Source organism: Patella vulgata, chromosome 5 (assembly GCF_932274485.2).
Source record: "Patella vulgata chromosome 5, xgPatVulg1.2, whole genome shotgun sequence".
Taxonomy (NCBI): domain Eukaryota; kingdom Metazoa; phylum Mollusca; class Gastropoda; family Patellidae; genus Patella; species Patella vulgata.
The window spans coordinates 64,479,936-64,497,829 of record NC_065883.2 but is presented as its reverse complement, the minus strand read 5'-3'; the positions used below and the strand labels follow the sequence as shown (position 1 = coordinate 64,497,829).

The 17,894-nt window shown below is 33.7% G+C and overlaps 2 protein-coding genes across 8 annotated transcripts in view; one reads left to right on the top strand and one right to left on the bottom strand.

Annotated features, from left to right (window-relative positions):
• The window catches only part of LOC126821371 (exportin-1), a 26,546-nt gene extending 19,898 nt beyond the window's left edge, over positions 1-6,648 (bottom strand). Inside the window, exons 1-8 of one of the 2 annotated variants that reach the window (XM_056100848.1) lie at positions 6,629-6,648; positions 4,359-4,525; positions 3,953-4,127; positions 3,520-3,626; positions 2,884-2,999; positions 1,420-1,534; positions 428-547; positions 17-71 (exon numbers count right to left, since the gene is read on the bottom strand). In XM_056100848.1, coding sequence (XP_055956823.1) covers positions 17-71; positions 428-547; positions 1,420-1,534; positions 2,884-2,999; positions 3,520-3,626; positions 3,953-4,127; positions 4,359-4,466 — 796 coding nt within the window. In that variant the 5' untranslated portion in view covers positions 4,467-4,525; positions 6,629-6,648. Of the gene's footprint in view, positions 1-16; positions 72-427; positions 548-1,419; positions 1,535-2,883; positions 3,000-3,519; positions 3,627-3,952; positions 4,128-4,358; positions 4,526-5,897; positions 6,057-6,628 lie in introns of those variants that run through there. The other variant, XM_056100847.1, reaches the window with a different exon arrangement.
• Positions 5,796-17,894, top strand: LOC126820309 (zinc finger protein 410). 6 transcript variants are annotated; one of them, XM_050548173.2, is made up of 8 exons: positions 5,796-5,816; positions 9,264-9,780; positions 10,438-10,615; positions 11,257-11,438; positions 12,122-12,211; positions 12,526-12,729; positions 13,247-13,339; positions 15,116-17,894. In XM_050548173.2, exons 2-8 carry the CDS (start codon positions 9,402-9,404, stop codon positions 15,517-15,519), a joined length of 1,530 nt encoding a protein of 509 aa, XP_050404130.1. In that variant the 5' UTR covers positions 5,796-5,816; positions 9,264-9,401; the 3' UTR covers positions 15,520-17,894. The 6 variants fall into 6 exon arrangements, with proteins under 6 accessions (XP_050404130.1, XP_050404128.1, XP_050404124.1 ...); XM_050548171.2 differs by lacking the exon at positions 5,796-5,816 and adding an exon at positions 6,297-6,354; XM_050548167.2 differs by lacking the exon at positions 5,796-5,816 and adding an exon at positions 6,442-6,604.

The window sequence follows — 17,894 nt, the reverse complement described above, 5'->3', positions numbered from 1 at the left end:
TTATAATAATGCTTACCTATCTCTGTGAGACATTTCATTGTCACATTTCTGAAGAGTGGTACATTAAGAAACTGATAGAAAGAAATTAGTTATCATTAATCATTAATTTAAATACTATGACCATAATCTGTTGATAATTGACACTGAAATTATTCAACTAAGAAGATCTTATCATATTTGTGTAAGAAAGGGTTAGAATAAATAACATGCATCACCAATTCAATTTGTCTGGCTTATAAAAACATTCATTATGCTTTACTTAATATAATACAGAAATGAATAGATTACGATATCATGCTTTTTATATTTTTGTAAAAGATTTTAAGCTTATGTATTTACTCTTTAGCATCATTCGACAAGTCGCTTTTCAGGTAATGTGATTGTTCACAAAGCCTAGTTTGTAGTCCTATCATAATATTATGCCTACCTTATAAATTAATGTGCTGATAAGTTTTGTTTCAAAGATATAACCCAAGGGAATCCAATTTAAGAAACGAAGTAATGTTTCTAAAGTTGAGCCTACAAGGGGTGCATTCTGTGAGTTATCCTGAAATAAATGAAATAAAATGTTATATTTCACTAATTCTAAACCAGTATAATTCATAATGGGGGATGGGGGCGATGACAATACAACCACACTTCCAAGTAGGCATAGAAAAAGAACCTATAATAGAAATGGGCATGGGAAGCTAATGATCAAAGTGACTAGTAATTAATATTTGAGAAACAGACTTCATTTCAGATTTAAGATATAGAGGAAAAAGAAATCTATGTTCACTTAAGAGAGAGAGAGAGAGAGAGAATTAACGCCCACTTGACACAAACAAGTTAATTTCGGGACTAACACATGGTTCAAAATTTTGTTTCTATAATTTGCTTGTGCATAGGTGTCTTTAGCAGTCGGAGGAAACCACAGGACCCGGAGCAAACTCTTGAGGTTGGACAAGCGACCATACTCCATGTCACTAACAAGCGGGGAATCTAAACCACACCACTTGACTCAATAATCAATGATAGACCTTATGAATTTATGTGCAGTGTTAAACCACTAGAACACCCCCCCCCCCTTACTTGACAGAACTAGGAATGTTTGACAATATGGTAACGAATTCATTAATTGTTTGTGTGCGGACCTGGCCATCGTGGGGGTAGTAGTTCTTCTCCTTATCTTGAATAAAATTTAAAACTCCAATTGCACTGATGACAAATCATCATCCACTGCACAAGGTTTTGGCCCATTCAGCCACCCATCGGACTTGCATTTATGCCAAGGATTTTTAAATGGATGATACTTCATTTGTACTATGGTTGACAAAGTGGAATAACCTAGGAATATATACATATCATTAACAATGACATCTACCTATTAAACGTTCAACCAACAGTATGTAGCCAATAACATTTTTATTTTGGACTCACCATAACAAACTGACAAAGTTGGAAGATCTGAGAAAATTCACTGCACATATTATCCTTTAAATGCTTGGCCTTGGCTTGTGTCATTTGACCACTAGAGAAATCAAATACTTCTTCACTGAAATAAGAATATCATGTATATCTTACTTCCAGTTCAATGTTAATAACATTTGATATTAAACAAAGTGGACACTGTCAAGCACAATTCATGCTTTGTCAGGAACAGTCCCTCCGGTGTCAATCATTTTGTCCAAGAAAGTTTTGCCTTTTATCAGCGTTTATTTTAAAATTTTTAACTAGCGGTTGATTTGGCATAGCACGGGTATAGCCATGAACCAGAAGTAATGTAACTCTGAAACAGGAAATGATAGTCCATCGTAAGGATGCGGCAATACCGGTGATTGTGATAAATGGTGATTATCAGGCCAGGCGATTAATTAATCAGCTAATTTCTGAATAATCGCATTGTCACGATATATCATGATTATTTTTAAAATAATCACAATTGTGGTGGGAGAATCAAATTTATAAAATATGGAAAGTAATTCGTCCGAAATCGTGTCAATATGACAGTAGGATAATAAAATATCTTTTGTTTAGAGTAGTTAATATTTCCTTTATTTCCATTAGAAACAATGGCTGCCGAACAAGAAAACATCAGCATTAAACGGTATCAATTGCGGATAATAAAGCGACAAAACCCGTCTTACTACAAAAAGAACACTTCTTCCATGGTTTGGAATCATTTTGGACTAAAAAAATTTAATAATCGCGATAATGAACCTTTCCACTATGATTTTTTGAATTATTACGATAAATGATCTCATCACGACAATCCAAGATATCGTGAGTATTCATTTTGCAATAATCATGATTAATCACGACTATTTTTGTATGTATCGATACATCCTTATTAGTCCACCAGGGCTATGTTACTCCTCATGACAAAGCTACCCCACCTCAAATTTCAGCCGCAGGACAGCCCTAGTGTAGCCACAAGCCCTGAACATACAAACAAAGGACAGTCACAAACATTAGTAAAGATATATGCCCGGGGCAAAGCTCAATACGTCTGATACTAGTTCAATAATGCCTGTCATATTATTATTGTGTCTGTTATATTGCCAGAGACAATCAAATTCATTATTTCCAGATTGTGGATATCTGAACTGATGTATATTGTAATCAATAATTAGTACTAATTAACACTCAATCCAATCAATGTGACAATTAGCAAATTTTATTGACTTTACAGTTATCTTTCACAACACCAATTTGATTACCTGTTCTTGATATATAAATAGCCAACTGAATCACCTGAGAGATGTTAAGTTAAATTTTCAAAACTTAAAAAATTGGAACTAAAAGCTTTTGAATAGTGCATTCAAGTAGGCTACTTTTGGTTTATAAACTAATCGTTCTACCCAAAGAAATATGAGGGGGTGTTATGCTATGATTGATTCTTACCTTAATAATTTAAGAATTGCCATATTATTTTGACACAGAGATTCATTTGTTTTACTGGCACCAACAATATCACCAATAAATGATGGCCAGTTTCTCGGCCATTCGTACTTTAAAATCTGAAATTCAAATTACCCGCTTGACATTCTCAAGAAATAAAATATTAAACTCGGAACATGGTGCATAAAATAATGGCAGCCAACATAAATTAGACAACATTTATCTACACAAGCAGGTAAATTCATGAATTAACTATGCCATTGGCTACCGAAATATTCTGAAAATAAGTGCTACATTGCCTGCTTGAGTATTAATTCAAGTTCAAAAGACTGAAAGTGTGGATTACTACTATAAACTTTTTTATTTTTTAAGTTTTAAATCAGAACAATTTAATACTGGTACTGGATTTTCTTCTGTCCAAGTTTTTCAGTGACATATTTAAATTTCATACACTGTATTTAATACGCCTGTAATCCAGACAGAGAAAAAAAGTAGGATGTGAAACCCCATTTTTTTTCATGTTATTTGCTCAATTAAATCCAATAACTTATTTTAATGATATCCGTTGAAAGTGTGGAATAATGCAGGTATACAATATTTAAATAAAACATTAATGACACAAAGCTCGGGTCATCTTACCTGAACTAATATCATATTTAATTTTCCCAGGTAAGTTTTTTCTTTTTCTAATACTGCAGCATCTGATGAGGTTTTGATGATAAGACCAACAATGTATTTCTTTATTCCTGTGAAATTAAAAAGGTTTAATAGAATATACCAGCACAATTCTTTAAAGATGCATTATGTAAGAGCTAAAACTGCCTATTACAGGTCTTTTATCTGACTTCTAATGTTATATAAAATTAGACCATCATCTGGCTTAGTGGATTAGAACACTTGCAGAATTTAATTTAACTTTTAAAATGCTTTCTTTTATTTATTAGTGTAACAATCGTATGTGAAGTATAAAGATATTTTTAGTAATATTACATTTTTAAGGTGAATCTCTCATCTGATGCGTTCACCTTAGAAACAGTGTAAATAATCACAGGGACGCAATTAATAATTTTACCTTCACACTGAGCTCGAGGTAAAACTTTCCACCTAGTTTTAATAACATTTTCAAGGATCTGTAATGCATAGTATTTGGTCTGTTGGTTTGTCGAAAATTCTAAAATGGTATCTACTCTGGTCCATGCATCTGGATGTTCTTTTAATGTTGTCAGTACCTCTTGAGCCGTTCTTTGCTGTAAATGAGACAAATGGAATTTTTAGGAATCAATATGGTAAAACAGTACAAAACCAGATGAGGTCACCCAGTCTCAACATAAGAAAATATATTTGTTGGGTTTTTTTTCGTACACAGATCAAATACCAGTATCCAAGAGAAGGCATAGTATTTAATATAGAGTGCAGTACTTATTGTATTTCACATGTCGACTGCAGTAATTTAATACAGATTTTACGAAATCTCTTACCTGCGGTCCGGATCCATTGTACATACATGTTACAATATTGTCTAGAAGAGTAATATCAAGTTTTTGATTAAAGTCAAGTAATTTTGCTGCTTGGTCTGCCAAAGTCATCTTTGTCTTTTATAAAAATATAGTTTCTGCATTTAAAGCTTTGATAACAAATTCTTGTTCTGAAAAATATGATGGAAAACTACATGTAGTCTAGTCTAGATAATAAATACAGATAAGGGGAAATAGAAGCCGAGAAAAAAATATAATATCTGGTCTAATGCACCCTTATCTCAGGTAAATTAAAATGTCAAAAAGTATGTACAGGTATCCAGCTTCTGTGATTGAGTTTTGACCAGTTCAGACCAAACCACACCAAATTAACACGGGTTCAAGAATTCTGATATCTATATAGATAAGCCCACTTTAACTTATCTTATACTTATAGTACAAAATCTGACCCATTAAAATGACAGTTTGGGGAAAAGTCCAACAAATAAATGAATAATATCAAAGTTGTCATAGGCTGTTAGTTATGCCCAAACAACTGCCTAATAATTTGCAGCATGAAATGTTAAATATTTAAAAATTTAATCATGACAAAAAAATGAATTTAAAAAATAAATATCGATCATCTTTCGAAAAAAAATGCTACAATCTAACTATCTAAATCTTTGTGTATGAAGGGAGTTCAAAACATTCAAAGAAAAAGCTTTAGACCTAATCACTAAAAAAAAGTCCAGAGTACATGTAGATTTCTAAGTGACCTTTTTTTTATACCGGTATTTAAGTTACTTGAGTAAAAAGCTTCATTCCTATACCATTTCAGAATTAAAACCTGTAATTCTAAATCTTAAAACTGCCGATTTATGTCCTGTGCACTGTTACGTGTGACTGTATTATCTGAGTTCATCATCATGGTGTTTGAGGTTTGTTTATCTATCATCATTCATGCCAGATCATGGGCTTTAATAATTACAAATATTTTGATAAAGATTGCCATTTGTATGTAGTTTCATGAAATGACCTAAATTCAATTGCAATTGATAAAGTATGTTACTGTGGCCATGTTTTCCAGACAGCGAGCCAAACCCCAACCCTAGCCCCAGGGCAGTGGTAGAAGAATTTATTATTACCATTATTATGAATTAATCATATTATTATTTTGACTGAATATTACAGACGTTTCAGTAGCTATAAATTAACAGAGATCTAAATAGCAAAAATGGCATAAAATATTATGATTTCATGCTGAAGAAAATGATTTTAATTATTCCAGATTAACATTCACTGAATACGTCGCTATGGTCTTTATACAAGCCAAGATAAACGTGAGATCCAATGCGTACAGATCTCGCGCCAAGCAGTTCATGATCACATGACGAAATGAATGGTTGCTCATGACTTTGAAAATTTACTTCCGTTGTTTACATCTTTCAACATGGCGGCCCCCTTATAAGCATGTCAAAAGAGGTAAACAACGGAAATATTTTAAGTCCACCGTTTATTTCAGTCAAAATATGTCTGTAAATATCAACCACCCCCTTTTACTACCTGCTGTCCTTCCAATTCGATTTCTTGTCCAATTTGTGATGAAAACTCCCAAACATGTAAACCGGTTGAAACTGGTACATGATCGCCATATCCGATTTGGTTCGGTAATTTCCGTAAGATTCATGCTTCAAGTGTTACATCAATTCTGTTTCTTTTGAAACCAAATCAAAACGTTTAAATATCAATATTCAGTATTTGATCAAATTTCGAACAGTTTGATTTGCTCCCAAATATCCACAGTAATAAATAGATATATCTACTTAGTTGTCGGCAAATCCCGCTGGACTACATTAATTTTTAAAGCATGTTTTTGATTGGCTACTTAGTTTCCACTATTTAATCTTAATTTTGTGTTATTTACTTTTCTTTTGACCGCCAGTGAATAGTATATGACATTTGAAGCATTCTAAATTTAGTTTGGTGTTCGAAGTTTAAATTGTTTCATTTTTTTTGCCAGGTAGTTTAGAAATATCTACTTTTTCGGTATAGGAAAATTTTTCGCAAATAGCCAATCGCAGCCATGGATAGTAAAGGGCCACTGAACGAGGGTAAAACAAGAATGAAATGCTAATCAAAGTTGATTTTTGGTTTGTTATTAACTGGCTATAACTTGCTTGAACGAGTGGCATATATGATTATTTACCAGATATTGCGACCTACAAATGTCTTGTATTTTCCTCCTGTGCCAACAAAAGTCAATGTTAAAAGTAAACGCATTTGTTTCTACTTACCAATCAAAAAAGCTTATGTTATTGTTTTAGTGAGCTTTTTCGTTTTAGCTGCGCAGACTGACATGCATCACAATCTGACATAACATTACCGATTAGAATACATCGCAGCTATATGATAGCATAGTAATAATAGTGGAAATTTACCAAATAACAAGGCAGCACACTTGTACTTTGCGTTTTAACCAGTAAACAAAAAACATTTTAATGTAGAATAGAAATGATTTTTTTAGCCAAATCAAGTTAGTATTATTATTATAGTAATATTTAAATTGAAAACCTCCATTCATATCATTTAATAAATTTTTAGTTTCAAAATTGAAAGACCCAACACATTGATTTGTAAGTTAGATAGATACAGGCTATAATGTAGATGTTCTTCCATTTTCTATTTTCATTCATTTAATTTTATTGGCATGGTACGTACTTCACACTTGTAAATCTATGTATTATATATAAAAAAAAATGGGCACAGCCATATAAAATTATTTCTGTAAGTTTGAGGTAAAAAAAAAATAGGACACATCAAGAATGGACTTATTGTGTTTATGCAATTTGCTATGGAAAATTTCACATTTTGAAGTCCTTGACCAAAGCCTTGAGAAGCCAATGTACATGATTAGTATGTTGGGCATGTCGATCAACTGCAAGTAGATCTATGCCTTTACACATGCACAAAAAAAACCAAACATCTGCTTCATACTGATATTACTAATATTTAGACATACATGTATTTTCTAAAACAGTGGTAATAAATGAAAATATTGTTGGCCCATAACCCTGCAGATTGTATGTCTATATGACTCAATGTTTCAAATTTATAAAACACACCAACAATTGGTTCTTAAGTAAGGTATTCTAATAGATCAAACATAAGTATGTTAAAAAAGACATTTGGGGAATATATTATGTGACTAATTACATCTGATTAATATTTTTCTCTTTCTTTGTAATTGGAGCCACAATGGCTCAGTTAGTATTAGGGTGTTGGCTGGCTAACCAGGATGTCCTGGAGTTGATCCTCGTGATGTTTGAGAAAGGATTTCCCAGTGTAGTTTCCCATTGTCAGTAGTGCTGTGTGGGCAAATTTGCCTTCCATAGAACACTGCATGACATTTACCTATCTTCATTAGCCCGATTGGTGTAGAAAAGTAGGAAGTTAAAAGCCAATTTCATTTCATTTGTTTCTATTATTTCATAATGTTATAAAGAATAAGACATCACAATCTTGCTTGTTTGTTTAGTTATTTGACTGTCCCATATTTTACAAACATAAAACATACATTATGCAAGAGCTAAATCTGCCAATTGCAAGTCTTTCTTTATGTCTGAAATGTTATCTAAATTATTAATTAGACATTAATTAACTTATCCAGACCATAATCAACTCTCGATGGCATTGCTAGCCTGCGATATTTACTGGATTAGAACCCGGTCTACTGCTTCTGATTAAATCAAAAAATGGATACTCTAGACATGGTTTTTATCATACCGACTTTAGTAATGATGATCGAGGCTAGGCCCAAAATTTACTCGCTAAATACTTGGCTCAGAGTGGATCAATTTGACTGAAATTTTCAGCAAATTCCCTTCCTTTACATTATCTAGTTTTTAACTTTTATAGTGAGAACTACCAGCAAATTCCCTTCCTTTACATTATCTAGTTTTTAACTTTTATAGTGAGAACTACCAGCTCTGATCTCTCATAATGTGTCTTTAACGTGTAAAGAAATAGCTTACTAATATTGAGATTGCTGTAAATCATCACAAAAATACTCTTAATCAATGAAAGTGATGATTTGGAGTCATTTACGTGCACTGTAGTAGATCCAGCAACAGAGTTGAAATATAGCGAGCAATGAGACAATTTTGCTTGTCTTTTATATGGCGTCCTTAAGCCAATCCATAAACCCTCTGTTTCATTCATTATTATGTTGGGCAAGCCTGTAGATGAGGCATAAATTATCACACAGCGTATGATATAAACATAAGCGTGCCATAATTTGTGTCTGACGATGTCCGTGACAAGTTCTTTGTGTCTAGGCTTATATTTTAGAGGTGTAAATTCTCTCTTCGGATATAACAGACTTCGAATGATTCTTCAAGTCTTTAATATACCGGAACATAAATATATGTATATCGTCATACAGTACTGACAGGCCAGTTACTGCACTTAGTAAGGGATCCTAACTAGTGACTGCCTTCAATGTACAAATTTTGTTATATTTAAGAAAAATCAGATAATAGGATAAAAGCAAATGTAATTAAAACTGACATGTCGATAGATGAACAATGCATAAACTTTTAAACAATATAATAAATCAACAAAAACAAAAGATGGGATTAACATTGTTACCCAATGACGGCTTGAAAAGTGGTGACAGGTTAACGACTTGCTAGCCAGTTGATTTTAAAGTGGTTAATTTAAGAAACATTAATTATATTAGCGATTGGCAGATTAGCACACCATTATAATATACGTTGGCTGATAAATTTGTACTTGGCAAAATTTGTGGCAGTTGCCTTATGGCCAGACTTGTTGTCAGGACAAAATATGCAAAAATTGCAAATCTTATTATTTCCCTCCCTACATCAATATCGGTGTCGACTAATTATTTTTGTATTTTATTTTTTACAGACTCTGCAATGGTGCTGATACAGCTCGCAATTCCCTAAAGAAGATGTGAACGGAAACACCTCAATATTGTCATGAAGAAGGGTCACTGTCAACAGTCAAGACGGCAGTATTTTACCAGTTACAATAAAACAAAGCAAGATGGAATCAACGGAACTTGTTGAAAACATGGCTATCAACTCTTCCAGCGATAACATCATGGACAGTTCGATGCAGTCACCTGCACATAATTATTTTTATGTTACCAACGCTGTGGACTTAAATGACATATCTAATAATACAGTGACATTGAATTCCAAACATCTTCAACTTAATTCAGGAGCCCCTCTGTTAGTCTTAGCTAATACTGATAAAGGAACGATGGAAGCTAATGTTTTATTAGACAGCAACGTCTCTCCTTACTTTAAAGTGGATCTTCAGGCTATTGCACATGCAAATCTAATTGCTCAAACCCAGGAAATGCTAGCTCTGCAGTTGAGTCAAGACTCAATTGATGTTCAAAAGAAGAGAACTAAATCTAGTAAGTGCTGTCAATTATTAGGTCTGTTTCAGTTTCATAAAAACCAGTATCTGATTGAAGGAATCCTTATCAGTTTGTTGCTGATTGTCATGTTTTGTTGGGTTTTTTTTAAAAAGTAAAAACAAAAACGGCCTATACATGATTATAAATTATTGTAGTGTACTGGTTTGGAATATACAAGCTATATATAATTATAAATTATTATATTGTACTGGTTCAGCTGGGCATTAAGCATACATTTTGAATTTGACATACAAGTATGCTTAACAGAATTGAGATGTTTCCTCAACACGCCAGATAAATTACATGTAGATTAGATGCTATGCTAGAAATAGCTGTTCTTGTCTGCTCCCTTATCTTTTGCAAAGCATGCATTCATTATAGAGACCTATTGAATTTAAGTAATTTTTAATAAATCCAGGCATTGTAGAATTTACATCCCATTATCCAATTCTACCTGAATTTACAGCAAAGTCTAGTAAGTTATCTCCCTTGAATTTCAAGGTTGCAGCATGAAAATGTACTACAATGTATCAGTATGTTCAAAAGTAAAATGAAACCTTATATTTTATGTACTGTTTTGTTTTCTTAATAAAACATTTGGAAAATATCATACTCTAAATTAACTGATACTTATGAATTTAATCTTTTTTGCAGATTGTAAGATATATAAATGTAATTTTGAAAGTTGTGGTAAAATGTTTTCTTCTCAGAATTATTTAAATCTTCATGAAGCTTCTCATACTGCCAGTAAATCATTAGTCTGTGATTTTAAAGGTTGTGGACGTAAATTTCTATGGCCTGCGCATCTCAATTATCATCGATTAACGCATACGTAAGTATTTTTATACACTGACTTTTATTAATTGTTAAATCTGTAAGCTTACATGTATACTTCTATTTTGCATGTAATGTGTAATGTCTTGATATTGAAGAAGTGTTCTCACCTTTCTTGGGATGTTAATGGGTGTGTGGACAGCATTTATCTGCATTTTTGTGCTACATTAATTTTACCTTGCATTATACTGCTGGGACCCAATAACAGTTAGGTAGATTAGAAGACACAAATAAAATGTATTGTTAAAGTACAGACACTCCCAGCCTAAGTGACCATTGAACATGCTACTGTTTGGTCACAAATTAGCATTTCAACTAATGGAATTTGATTAGTTTTTTTACTCCAATGAAATTTATACTAATATTGGTCAATGAATTAATATTCAAAAATAAATAAATACAAATGAAAAATATATTTATTTCAAAGATTAAAAAATTTCTAGCAATCTTTAAATAGCAACAAATAAATAACATGCATCGATCACATAAAATGAGTCAAATATAAAAATATGCATTCCATATGACCACGATATTGCCGTTTTAACTAATGTAAAAAATTGCTGTACTTAACCTTTGAAAATTGAAAGGTTTCTTATTTGTTATGCATTATTTTTAAACATTTATTTTTTTGTTTTCTAGTAATAATCGTCAATTTATGTGCAATATTGAAGGATGTAGTAAGAAATTTTATACGCGTCAGCGACTAATGATACATACTATGACACATACAGGGGAGAAGCCATTTACATGTTCAGAAAAAGGTTGCACTAAATCTTTTACTACGGCTGGTAATCTTCGTAATCATAAAAGAATACATACAGGTAATAATTTATTTTGGATAAATCGGACAAGAGAAGGCCTTGTTCACACTTGTCTAGTATTCACATAAAAATTTGAATATTGCAATTGATATAGTTTTTCAAATAGATTATTTAGTTTTTATCTGTACTAATGTTTGTGACTGTTGTTTGTCTGTCTGTTCAGGGTTGCCGGCTACATTAGGGCTGTCCCGAGGCTGAAATTTGGTGTATAGAGGTATCAGGGGAGTTGGATGGCCGAATGGTTAGCACATGCGCGCTGTATCATAAGGTCTGTCATTGAGTCTACTGGCGTGGTTTTGATTCCCCGGTTGTACATGACAAAGAGTAGGATCGCCTGTTCAACCTCGTGGGTTTTCTCTGGTTTCCTCCCACTGCTAAAGACCCCTACGCGCAAGTGAATTATTGAAATAAAATTGAACGATGTGTTAGTCCCAAACTGACATAGTTTGTGTCGAGTGGATGTTAATTCTCATTTCTCTCTCTCTCTCTCTCTCTCTCTCTCTCTGGGTATCAAATAAGACTAATGGAATTTGATCTGTTTTAGTCTCTTATGGAATATTTACTTCATTGAATTAATATTTTAAAAAAAAACTGATAAAAAAATATATTGATTTGAAAGATTTAAGAACAATGATTCCGACATTGATCAAATTTAATCATTTAGTGAATTTGTAATATTACAGGAGAAAGACCGTTTGTTTGTGAACATGAAGGGTGTGGTAGAAGATTCACAGAATGTTCCAGTTTAAAAAAACACAGATTAGTTCATTCAGGTACGTATATGCCAAATTGCTTTTGTTTTATTGTGCATAACTGTCCTTTGTTAGTGGTTATTGTCCACAAGGCAGGTTATGCTTAGACTTTCTGTAACACCTGATGTGACTTGTTACTGGGGCTTATCTGTGATGGAGATGACCTGATGTGACTGTCATAATGCTGATCATTTTATTTTTTATCTTGATATTAGTTGAATTTGGATGTTGTTGTAAAATGCATTTGCATGGAGTTCAGCATTTTGTATTATTCTATGGTTTTGTTGGGAAGTCAGTGCTGCAGTGGCTATATTATTAAAATTATTATTTTCTAGGGGAAAAACCATTTACCTGTGATATATGTGGTAAATCATTTAGTCAAAGTGGTACGAGAAAAGTTCATATGAAATCACATCAAGTCCCACCTAGAAATAGAGTATTGAAAATATCAGAAATTAAACTAGAAATTAATAATTCAGCAGAGCCACCAGATGTCTTAGTTTTACAACAGTCTTCAGAGGATCTCACACAATTTCATGGTATGTAGCCTCCAAGGCTTTTATAATATAGTCGTCACCCTGTTCAATCGTCATTTTGTATTTTTTTCCAGAGTTATCCCTCTTTGCAGAAAACCTTGTGAATGAGATAGGTGCAACAGTTTTTGACAGGAAGGCCTTCCTTCAAGTTTTCCTTTTGGATAAGCTGCTGATGAGACATAGCTGCTGTGTGGGCTTATTTCCACGATTTGCTTGACTATCTCTATAAACTAAAAATGTTTGTAAATCTAATGTTTGTAAATCTAATGTTTGTAAATCTAATGTCTTTGACTTGAACAGAAAACTCCAAACCTCTTCTTTTTAAGATTCACAGCTCCCAGTTACTTGATTTTTGAAGCATTGTTTTAAAAGTCTTTTGAAACAAAATTATGGATTTTAAAGCAGCACAATTCGACCTTGTTAGTTCAGATCATTGGGTTTTCAAATTGTCTTGAATGATTAAAATCTGAACTGCTAAATCATGTCCATCATATTAATGTCAAAATAAACTCTATTTCAGGCCTTACTGATCATATTGTTACCATAACAACACATCAACCAGATGGTGAACAGAACCCAAATGAAGTTCCACATCATGTTCTAGGAGCTGAAGGTATTGAACTAATAAACCTTTCTTTTCTCCATTTTCTGCAGGGGGATCACGTGGCTAGGTGGGTAAGACGCTGGCTCGCTATACTGGAGGTGGGGTGTTCGATCCCTGCATTGGCCGAGAAAGTTCATCCAGATTTTCCGGCATGGTTTCCCCTTGTCAGTGATGCAGGATGGAGGGCCTGACAAGGACAGCTGTCTAGTTGCTCGGATGGGACAAAAAAACCGAGGACCCGTGTACACATTGGCGTGTACGTAAAAGATCCCTTGGCAGTTGGAATTCGATATAAGAGTAGGCCGTAGTGCCGCTGTCCAGGCAAAATTTCCCTCATAGCACACTGTATGGCGTAGGCCTGTCTTCATTAGCCCAGATTAGGAGCAGAATAGTAGGACGTTAAACCCCATTTCATTTCATTTCCATTTTCTCCAAATTTAAAATGACTTTAAACAGCATGTCGGAACCCCCCCCCCCCCCCAACAATAGGATTTTGTAGTGGAATAGGTGTAACTGCCATTTGACCATGGAATATGGTATCTTTTTCTTAAAGACTAAAACAAAACTACTTGTTTTGTGCTGTTTATAAAAGCTTTTACCCTCCAATTTTTAATTTGGGAAATCTGAATGTGATTCAAGTAGCTATTTATTGATCAAGGCCCGGAAGAACTGGAATCAAATTTTTGTCCCATCCTGTTAGGGAGCCACAGTCACTCAGTGGGTATGGCTCTCTTTAATACCAGAAAGTCCTGGGTTCAATCCCGATGTTAGCCAAGAAAGTTCTTTGGGATTTTCCAGCATGGTTTTCTCCCTTGTCATCAGTGGTGGATGTTGGGAGGGTCTGGCAAGAAAAAGTATGTAATCGTTGTGATGGGCAAAAAACAAAATAAAAGTCGGCCATAGTTCTTTGTCTGGGAAAAAATATTCCTCGTTGCACACTATATTTAATTTGACTTCTTTTGTAAACCGTCTTCATTAGCCCAGTTCGAAGCAGAACAGAAGGACATTAAACCCCCATTTCATTTCTTTTGCAAAATATTTTGTACATGTATAGTGGATTATGAAATTCTGACCAACATCGTCAAAGAATTTCGAGTTAAATTTGTAAAGTGATATCAGTATGGATTTGAATCTCAACTATGATTAAATAAAATACGTTACAATTTGTAAAGTGATATCACTATGGATTTGAATCTCAACAACGATTAAATAAAGAACAATGATTAAATAAAATATGTTACAAATGAAATGGGGTTTAACGTCCTACTGTTTTGCTCCTAAACTGGGCTAATGAAGACGGGCATACATCATACAGTGTGCTATGAGGGAAATTTTGCCCAGGCAGCGGCGCTACGGCCTACTCTTATATCAAATTCCAACTGCCAAGGGATCTTTTACGTGCACACCAATTTGTACATGGGACCTCGTTTTTTCGTCCCATCCGAACGACTAGACAGCTGTCCTTGTCAGGCCCTCTGTCCTGCATCACTGACAAGGGGAAACCACGCCGGAAAATCTGGGTGAACTTTCTCTGCCAATGCAGGGATCGAACACCTGACCTCCAGGCTAGCGAGCCAGCGTCCTATCCATTTAGCCACGTGATCCCCCAAATTACGTTACAATTTGTAAGGTGATATCACTATGGATTTGAATCTCAACAGATATTAAAATAATAAGTTAAATTTGTAAAGTGATATCACTAGGGATTTGAATCTCAACAGATATTAAATAAAATACGTGAATTTGAAGGACTGAATGTTTTTATATTTTTGTCTTGTTTTACAGAAGTATTAAGTGGAGGTGATATAAAAACTGATCAGTTAACATGTGATACAAAACCTAATGTTGTTGTTTTATCACAACCTCAAGAAATAGTCAATCTTGCCTCATCCTATCATCCGGGACACGAAGCAAGCCAGGAAGAAATTGTATACGATAACGACTTATTACATTCTCATTTAGATCATGAAGAAATTCATGGGTCTAATACTAGCTTGTGTGTGGACCAATCGTCGACAGGATTGAACGTTAGTGAAAGTATTATCTCGTCTCAATCAGTCGGTGTTATAAACACTCAGTATAATAGTCAGGAATCTTTATCAGGCTCTGCAGAAACAGGAAAAGAAATGGCAATGGATCCAATGATGGAATCTGATGATGAAGCAGATACAGATGTGAAACATGTTTGAGAATCCTGGTTTCCTAGTTCTGATAATATTATAAACTTATGTACTGTTCTGATGGCTAGATTTTATACAGTGAGGTATGAAACAGTGAGATATGGAATATTTAGACAATTTTAATTCAATTACCATCATCTAATACTTGTGGGAGATTGTTGATACTGTTTAACTCTTTAGCACTTTGACCCGACCGTATCTAGGGCTCCTTAGATGTGAGGGAGGGGGAGGGGGGTCTAAACATGTGCTCTTTAAATCATAAGGTCTGTAATTGAGTTACTTGGCGTGATTTTGATCCCCAAGGAGCTACACGTAAGCAAATTAGTCCCTGAATGACCTAGTTTGAGTTCTTAGACTGTAAACAGCTGTGACGCCACAAAGAACTATTTTGCGGTCCTACAATATGGAGAGTTATTCACATCATATATCAGGAGGTTTGAGGGATGTCCAGGAATATATCGGTATGGAGTGTATCACTTTTCTCAAGAACTGGGGTAGTCAATAGTTTATGTACTGAGTGCTAAAGCGTTGACTATGATTCTATTATGATTTATATCTAGTCAAATCATAGCATATTAGATATTAATAATATCCAAGGCCATATTCATGAAACTTAAACTAAGATATTTTAAGGTATCCGCTTTTTCATGGGGTAAGAATAAGAGCTAAAATTTGTACAAGGAATTTAACTATTGTCCATTGAAAAAGCAGAATTCTTAAAATAGTTTTAAGTTTTTGTAAGTATTGTCAGAGTGCTTAAAAGGACAAGACATACTTGGATTAGGTTAAAAACAAAAGTGTTGACTTCATATTTTATGCATTAATTAGATTTGTGAAACAAAAATCTTTCTTTGTTAAAATACAGTTTACAGTTCTATGAAATACAATTACTGCTTATTACTTGGCGATGATTCGACTGGGTTTCTCTGTGTATTTCTATTTAATTAATAAATGCCATTGAAACAATTTGTTAAAATATGTTCCAAATTCAACAGTGGACAGTTTAAGTTAAAAAATTTCAAACTTTGTAAAGAAAACTAGTTATATTTATAGCACGCTTTCTGTGTTTTAAGTATTTTGTTCTGAAAACTTTTAAAACTTAGTAAAACATCAGTTTTGTGACCACTCACCAAAGAAGCCCCTCCCACCTCACAGTATACAAGAAATGTTATTACACAAGTGAGCTCTATTCTCCAGAGACAGTGTAATATAATAAATCTGCCATGTCTAATCATTGAAGGAGCCAGGGCGAATGCCTGTATTCATTAGCCCAGTCGGTGCAGAACAGTACAACGTTAAACTCCATTTACTTTCAATTTAATTTCTAATCACTGAACAAAAGGAAATTGATGATCTGTGTTATGACTTCAACTGACGTTAACTAAACGTAAATTCAATGTATGGAACTTACACTTTTACTTGATAATAGTAACATTCAAGATTAACCCATTTCAGCTCTTTTAACCTAAATCAAAGAGATCCTATGCCCTGCTTTAATGCTTATCGATTGAAGATAATTTTTTTTATGTCGTATATCAAACATTTGTAGAACTGTTAAGCACTTTTTGTATCAAGGTATCCTTGTTATTTTTAAATGCCCACAAATATTTTTTTTTGTCATACATTGTTGTCATTCATGTTGGTTTGCCCATTCACATTTCCTACATATTCTACAGGCTGAAGTTTTCAAGATTTTGAAATTTGCATTAACTGTGCAGCTAACCTATTAGACAGAAGGCTCCGTGTGTGTGGGGTCGTCCATCAAATGGGCACAAAATCAGGCCCAACTTTTCTATAGTAAAATTTTGCGTAGAATTCGATGCCGAGCGGTAATCAGTCCGCCGTTGGGCGTTTTCGAGATATTCAGGGTCAAATGCGTTCATTTGCACTGAAAGTGAATGCGCAGTCTTTCTTGTATAATGAAAATAAGCTGAAAATGATCGAAATAATAGCAGAGTTATGGCCCTTTACACCAAAATTTTGTACACCTTCTACAGGCCTGAGTTTTCAAGATTTGATACAAGAATGCCTATGGAAATTTAGCACTATATGCCTTTACAATAAAATGTTATGCATGCTTTACAGTTTTAAATATTGTTTTCCGAAACTTGCAGAGATTTTCAAAAGTGAACGTATATCCAGCATCTGCCATTATTTCTTGCCTCTACTCTTCGGGTCTGTGATTGTTCAAAGCTGTTTGAAATTGATACTGTGCTACCATCATGTTGATGAAACTTTCAACTCCATTTATTACCATTGACAAATATGCTAATGGTTTTTGAGGGTAATATTTTTGCTGCTACCATGATTATGCTAAATTATATTATTATTATAACTGTTGTTTTAAATGGGAATAATAAATTCATAAAAATCTTTAAATTCAA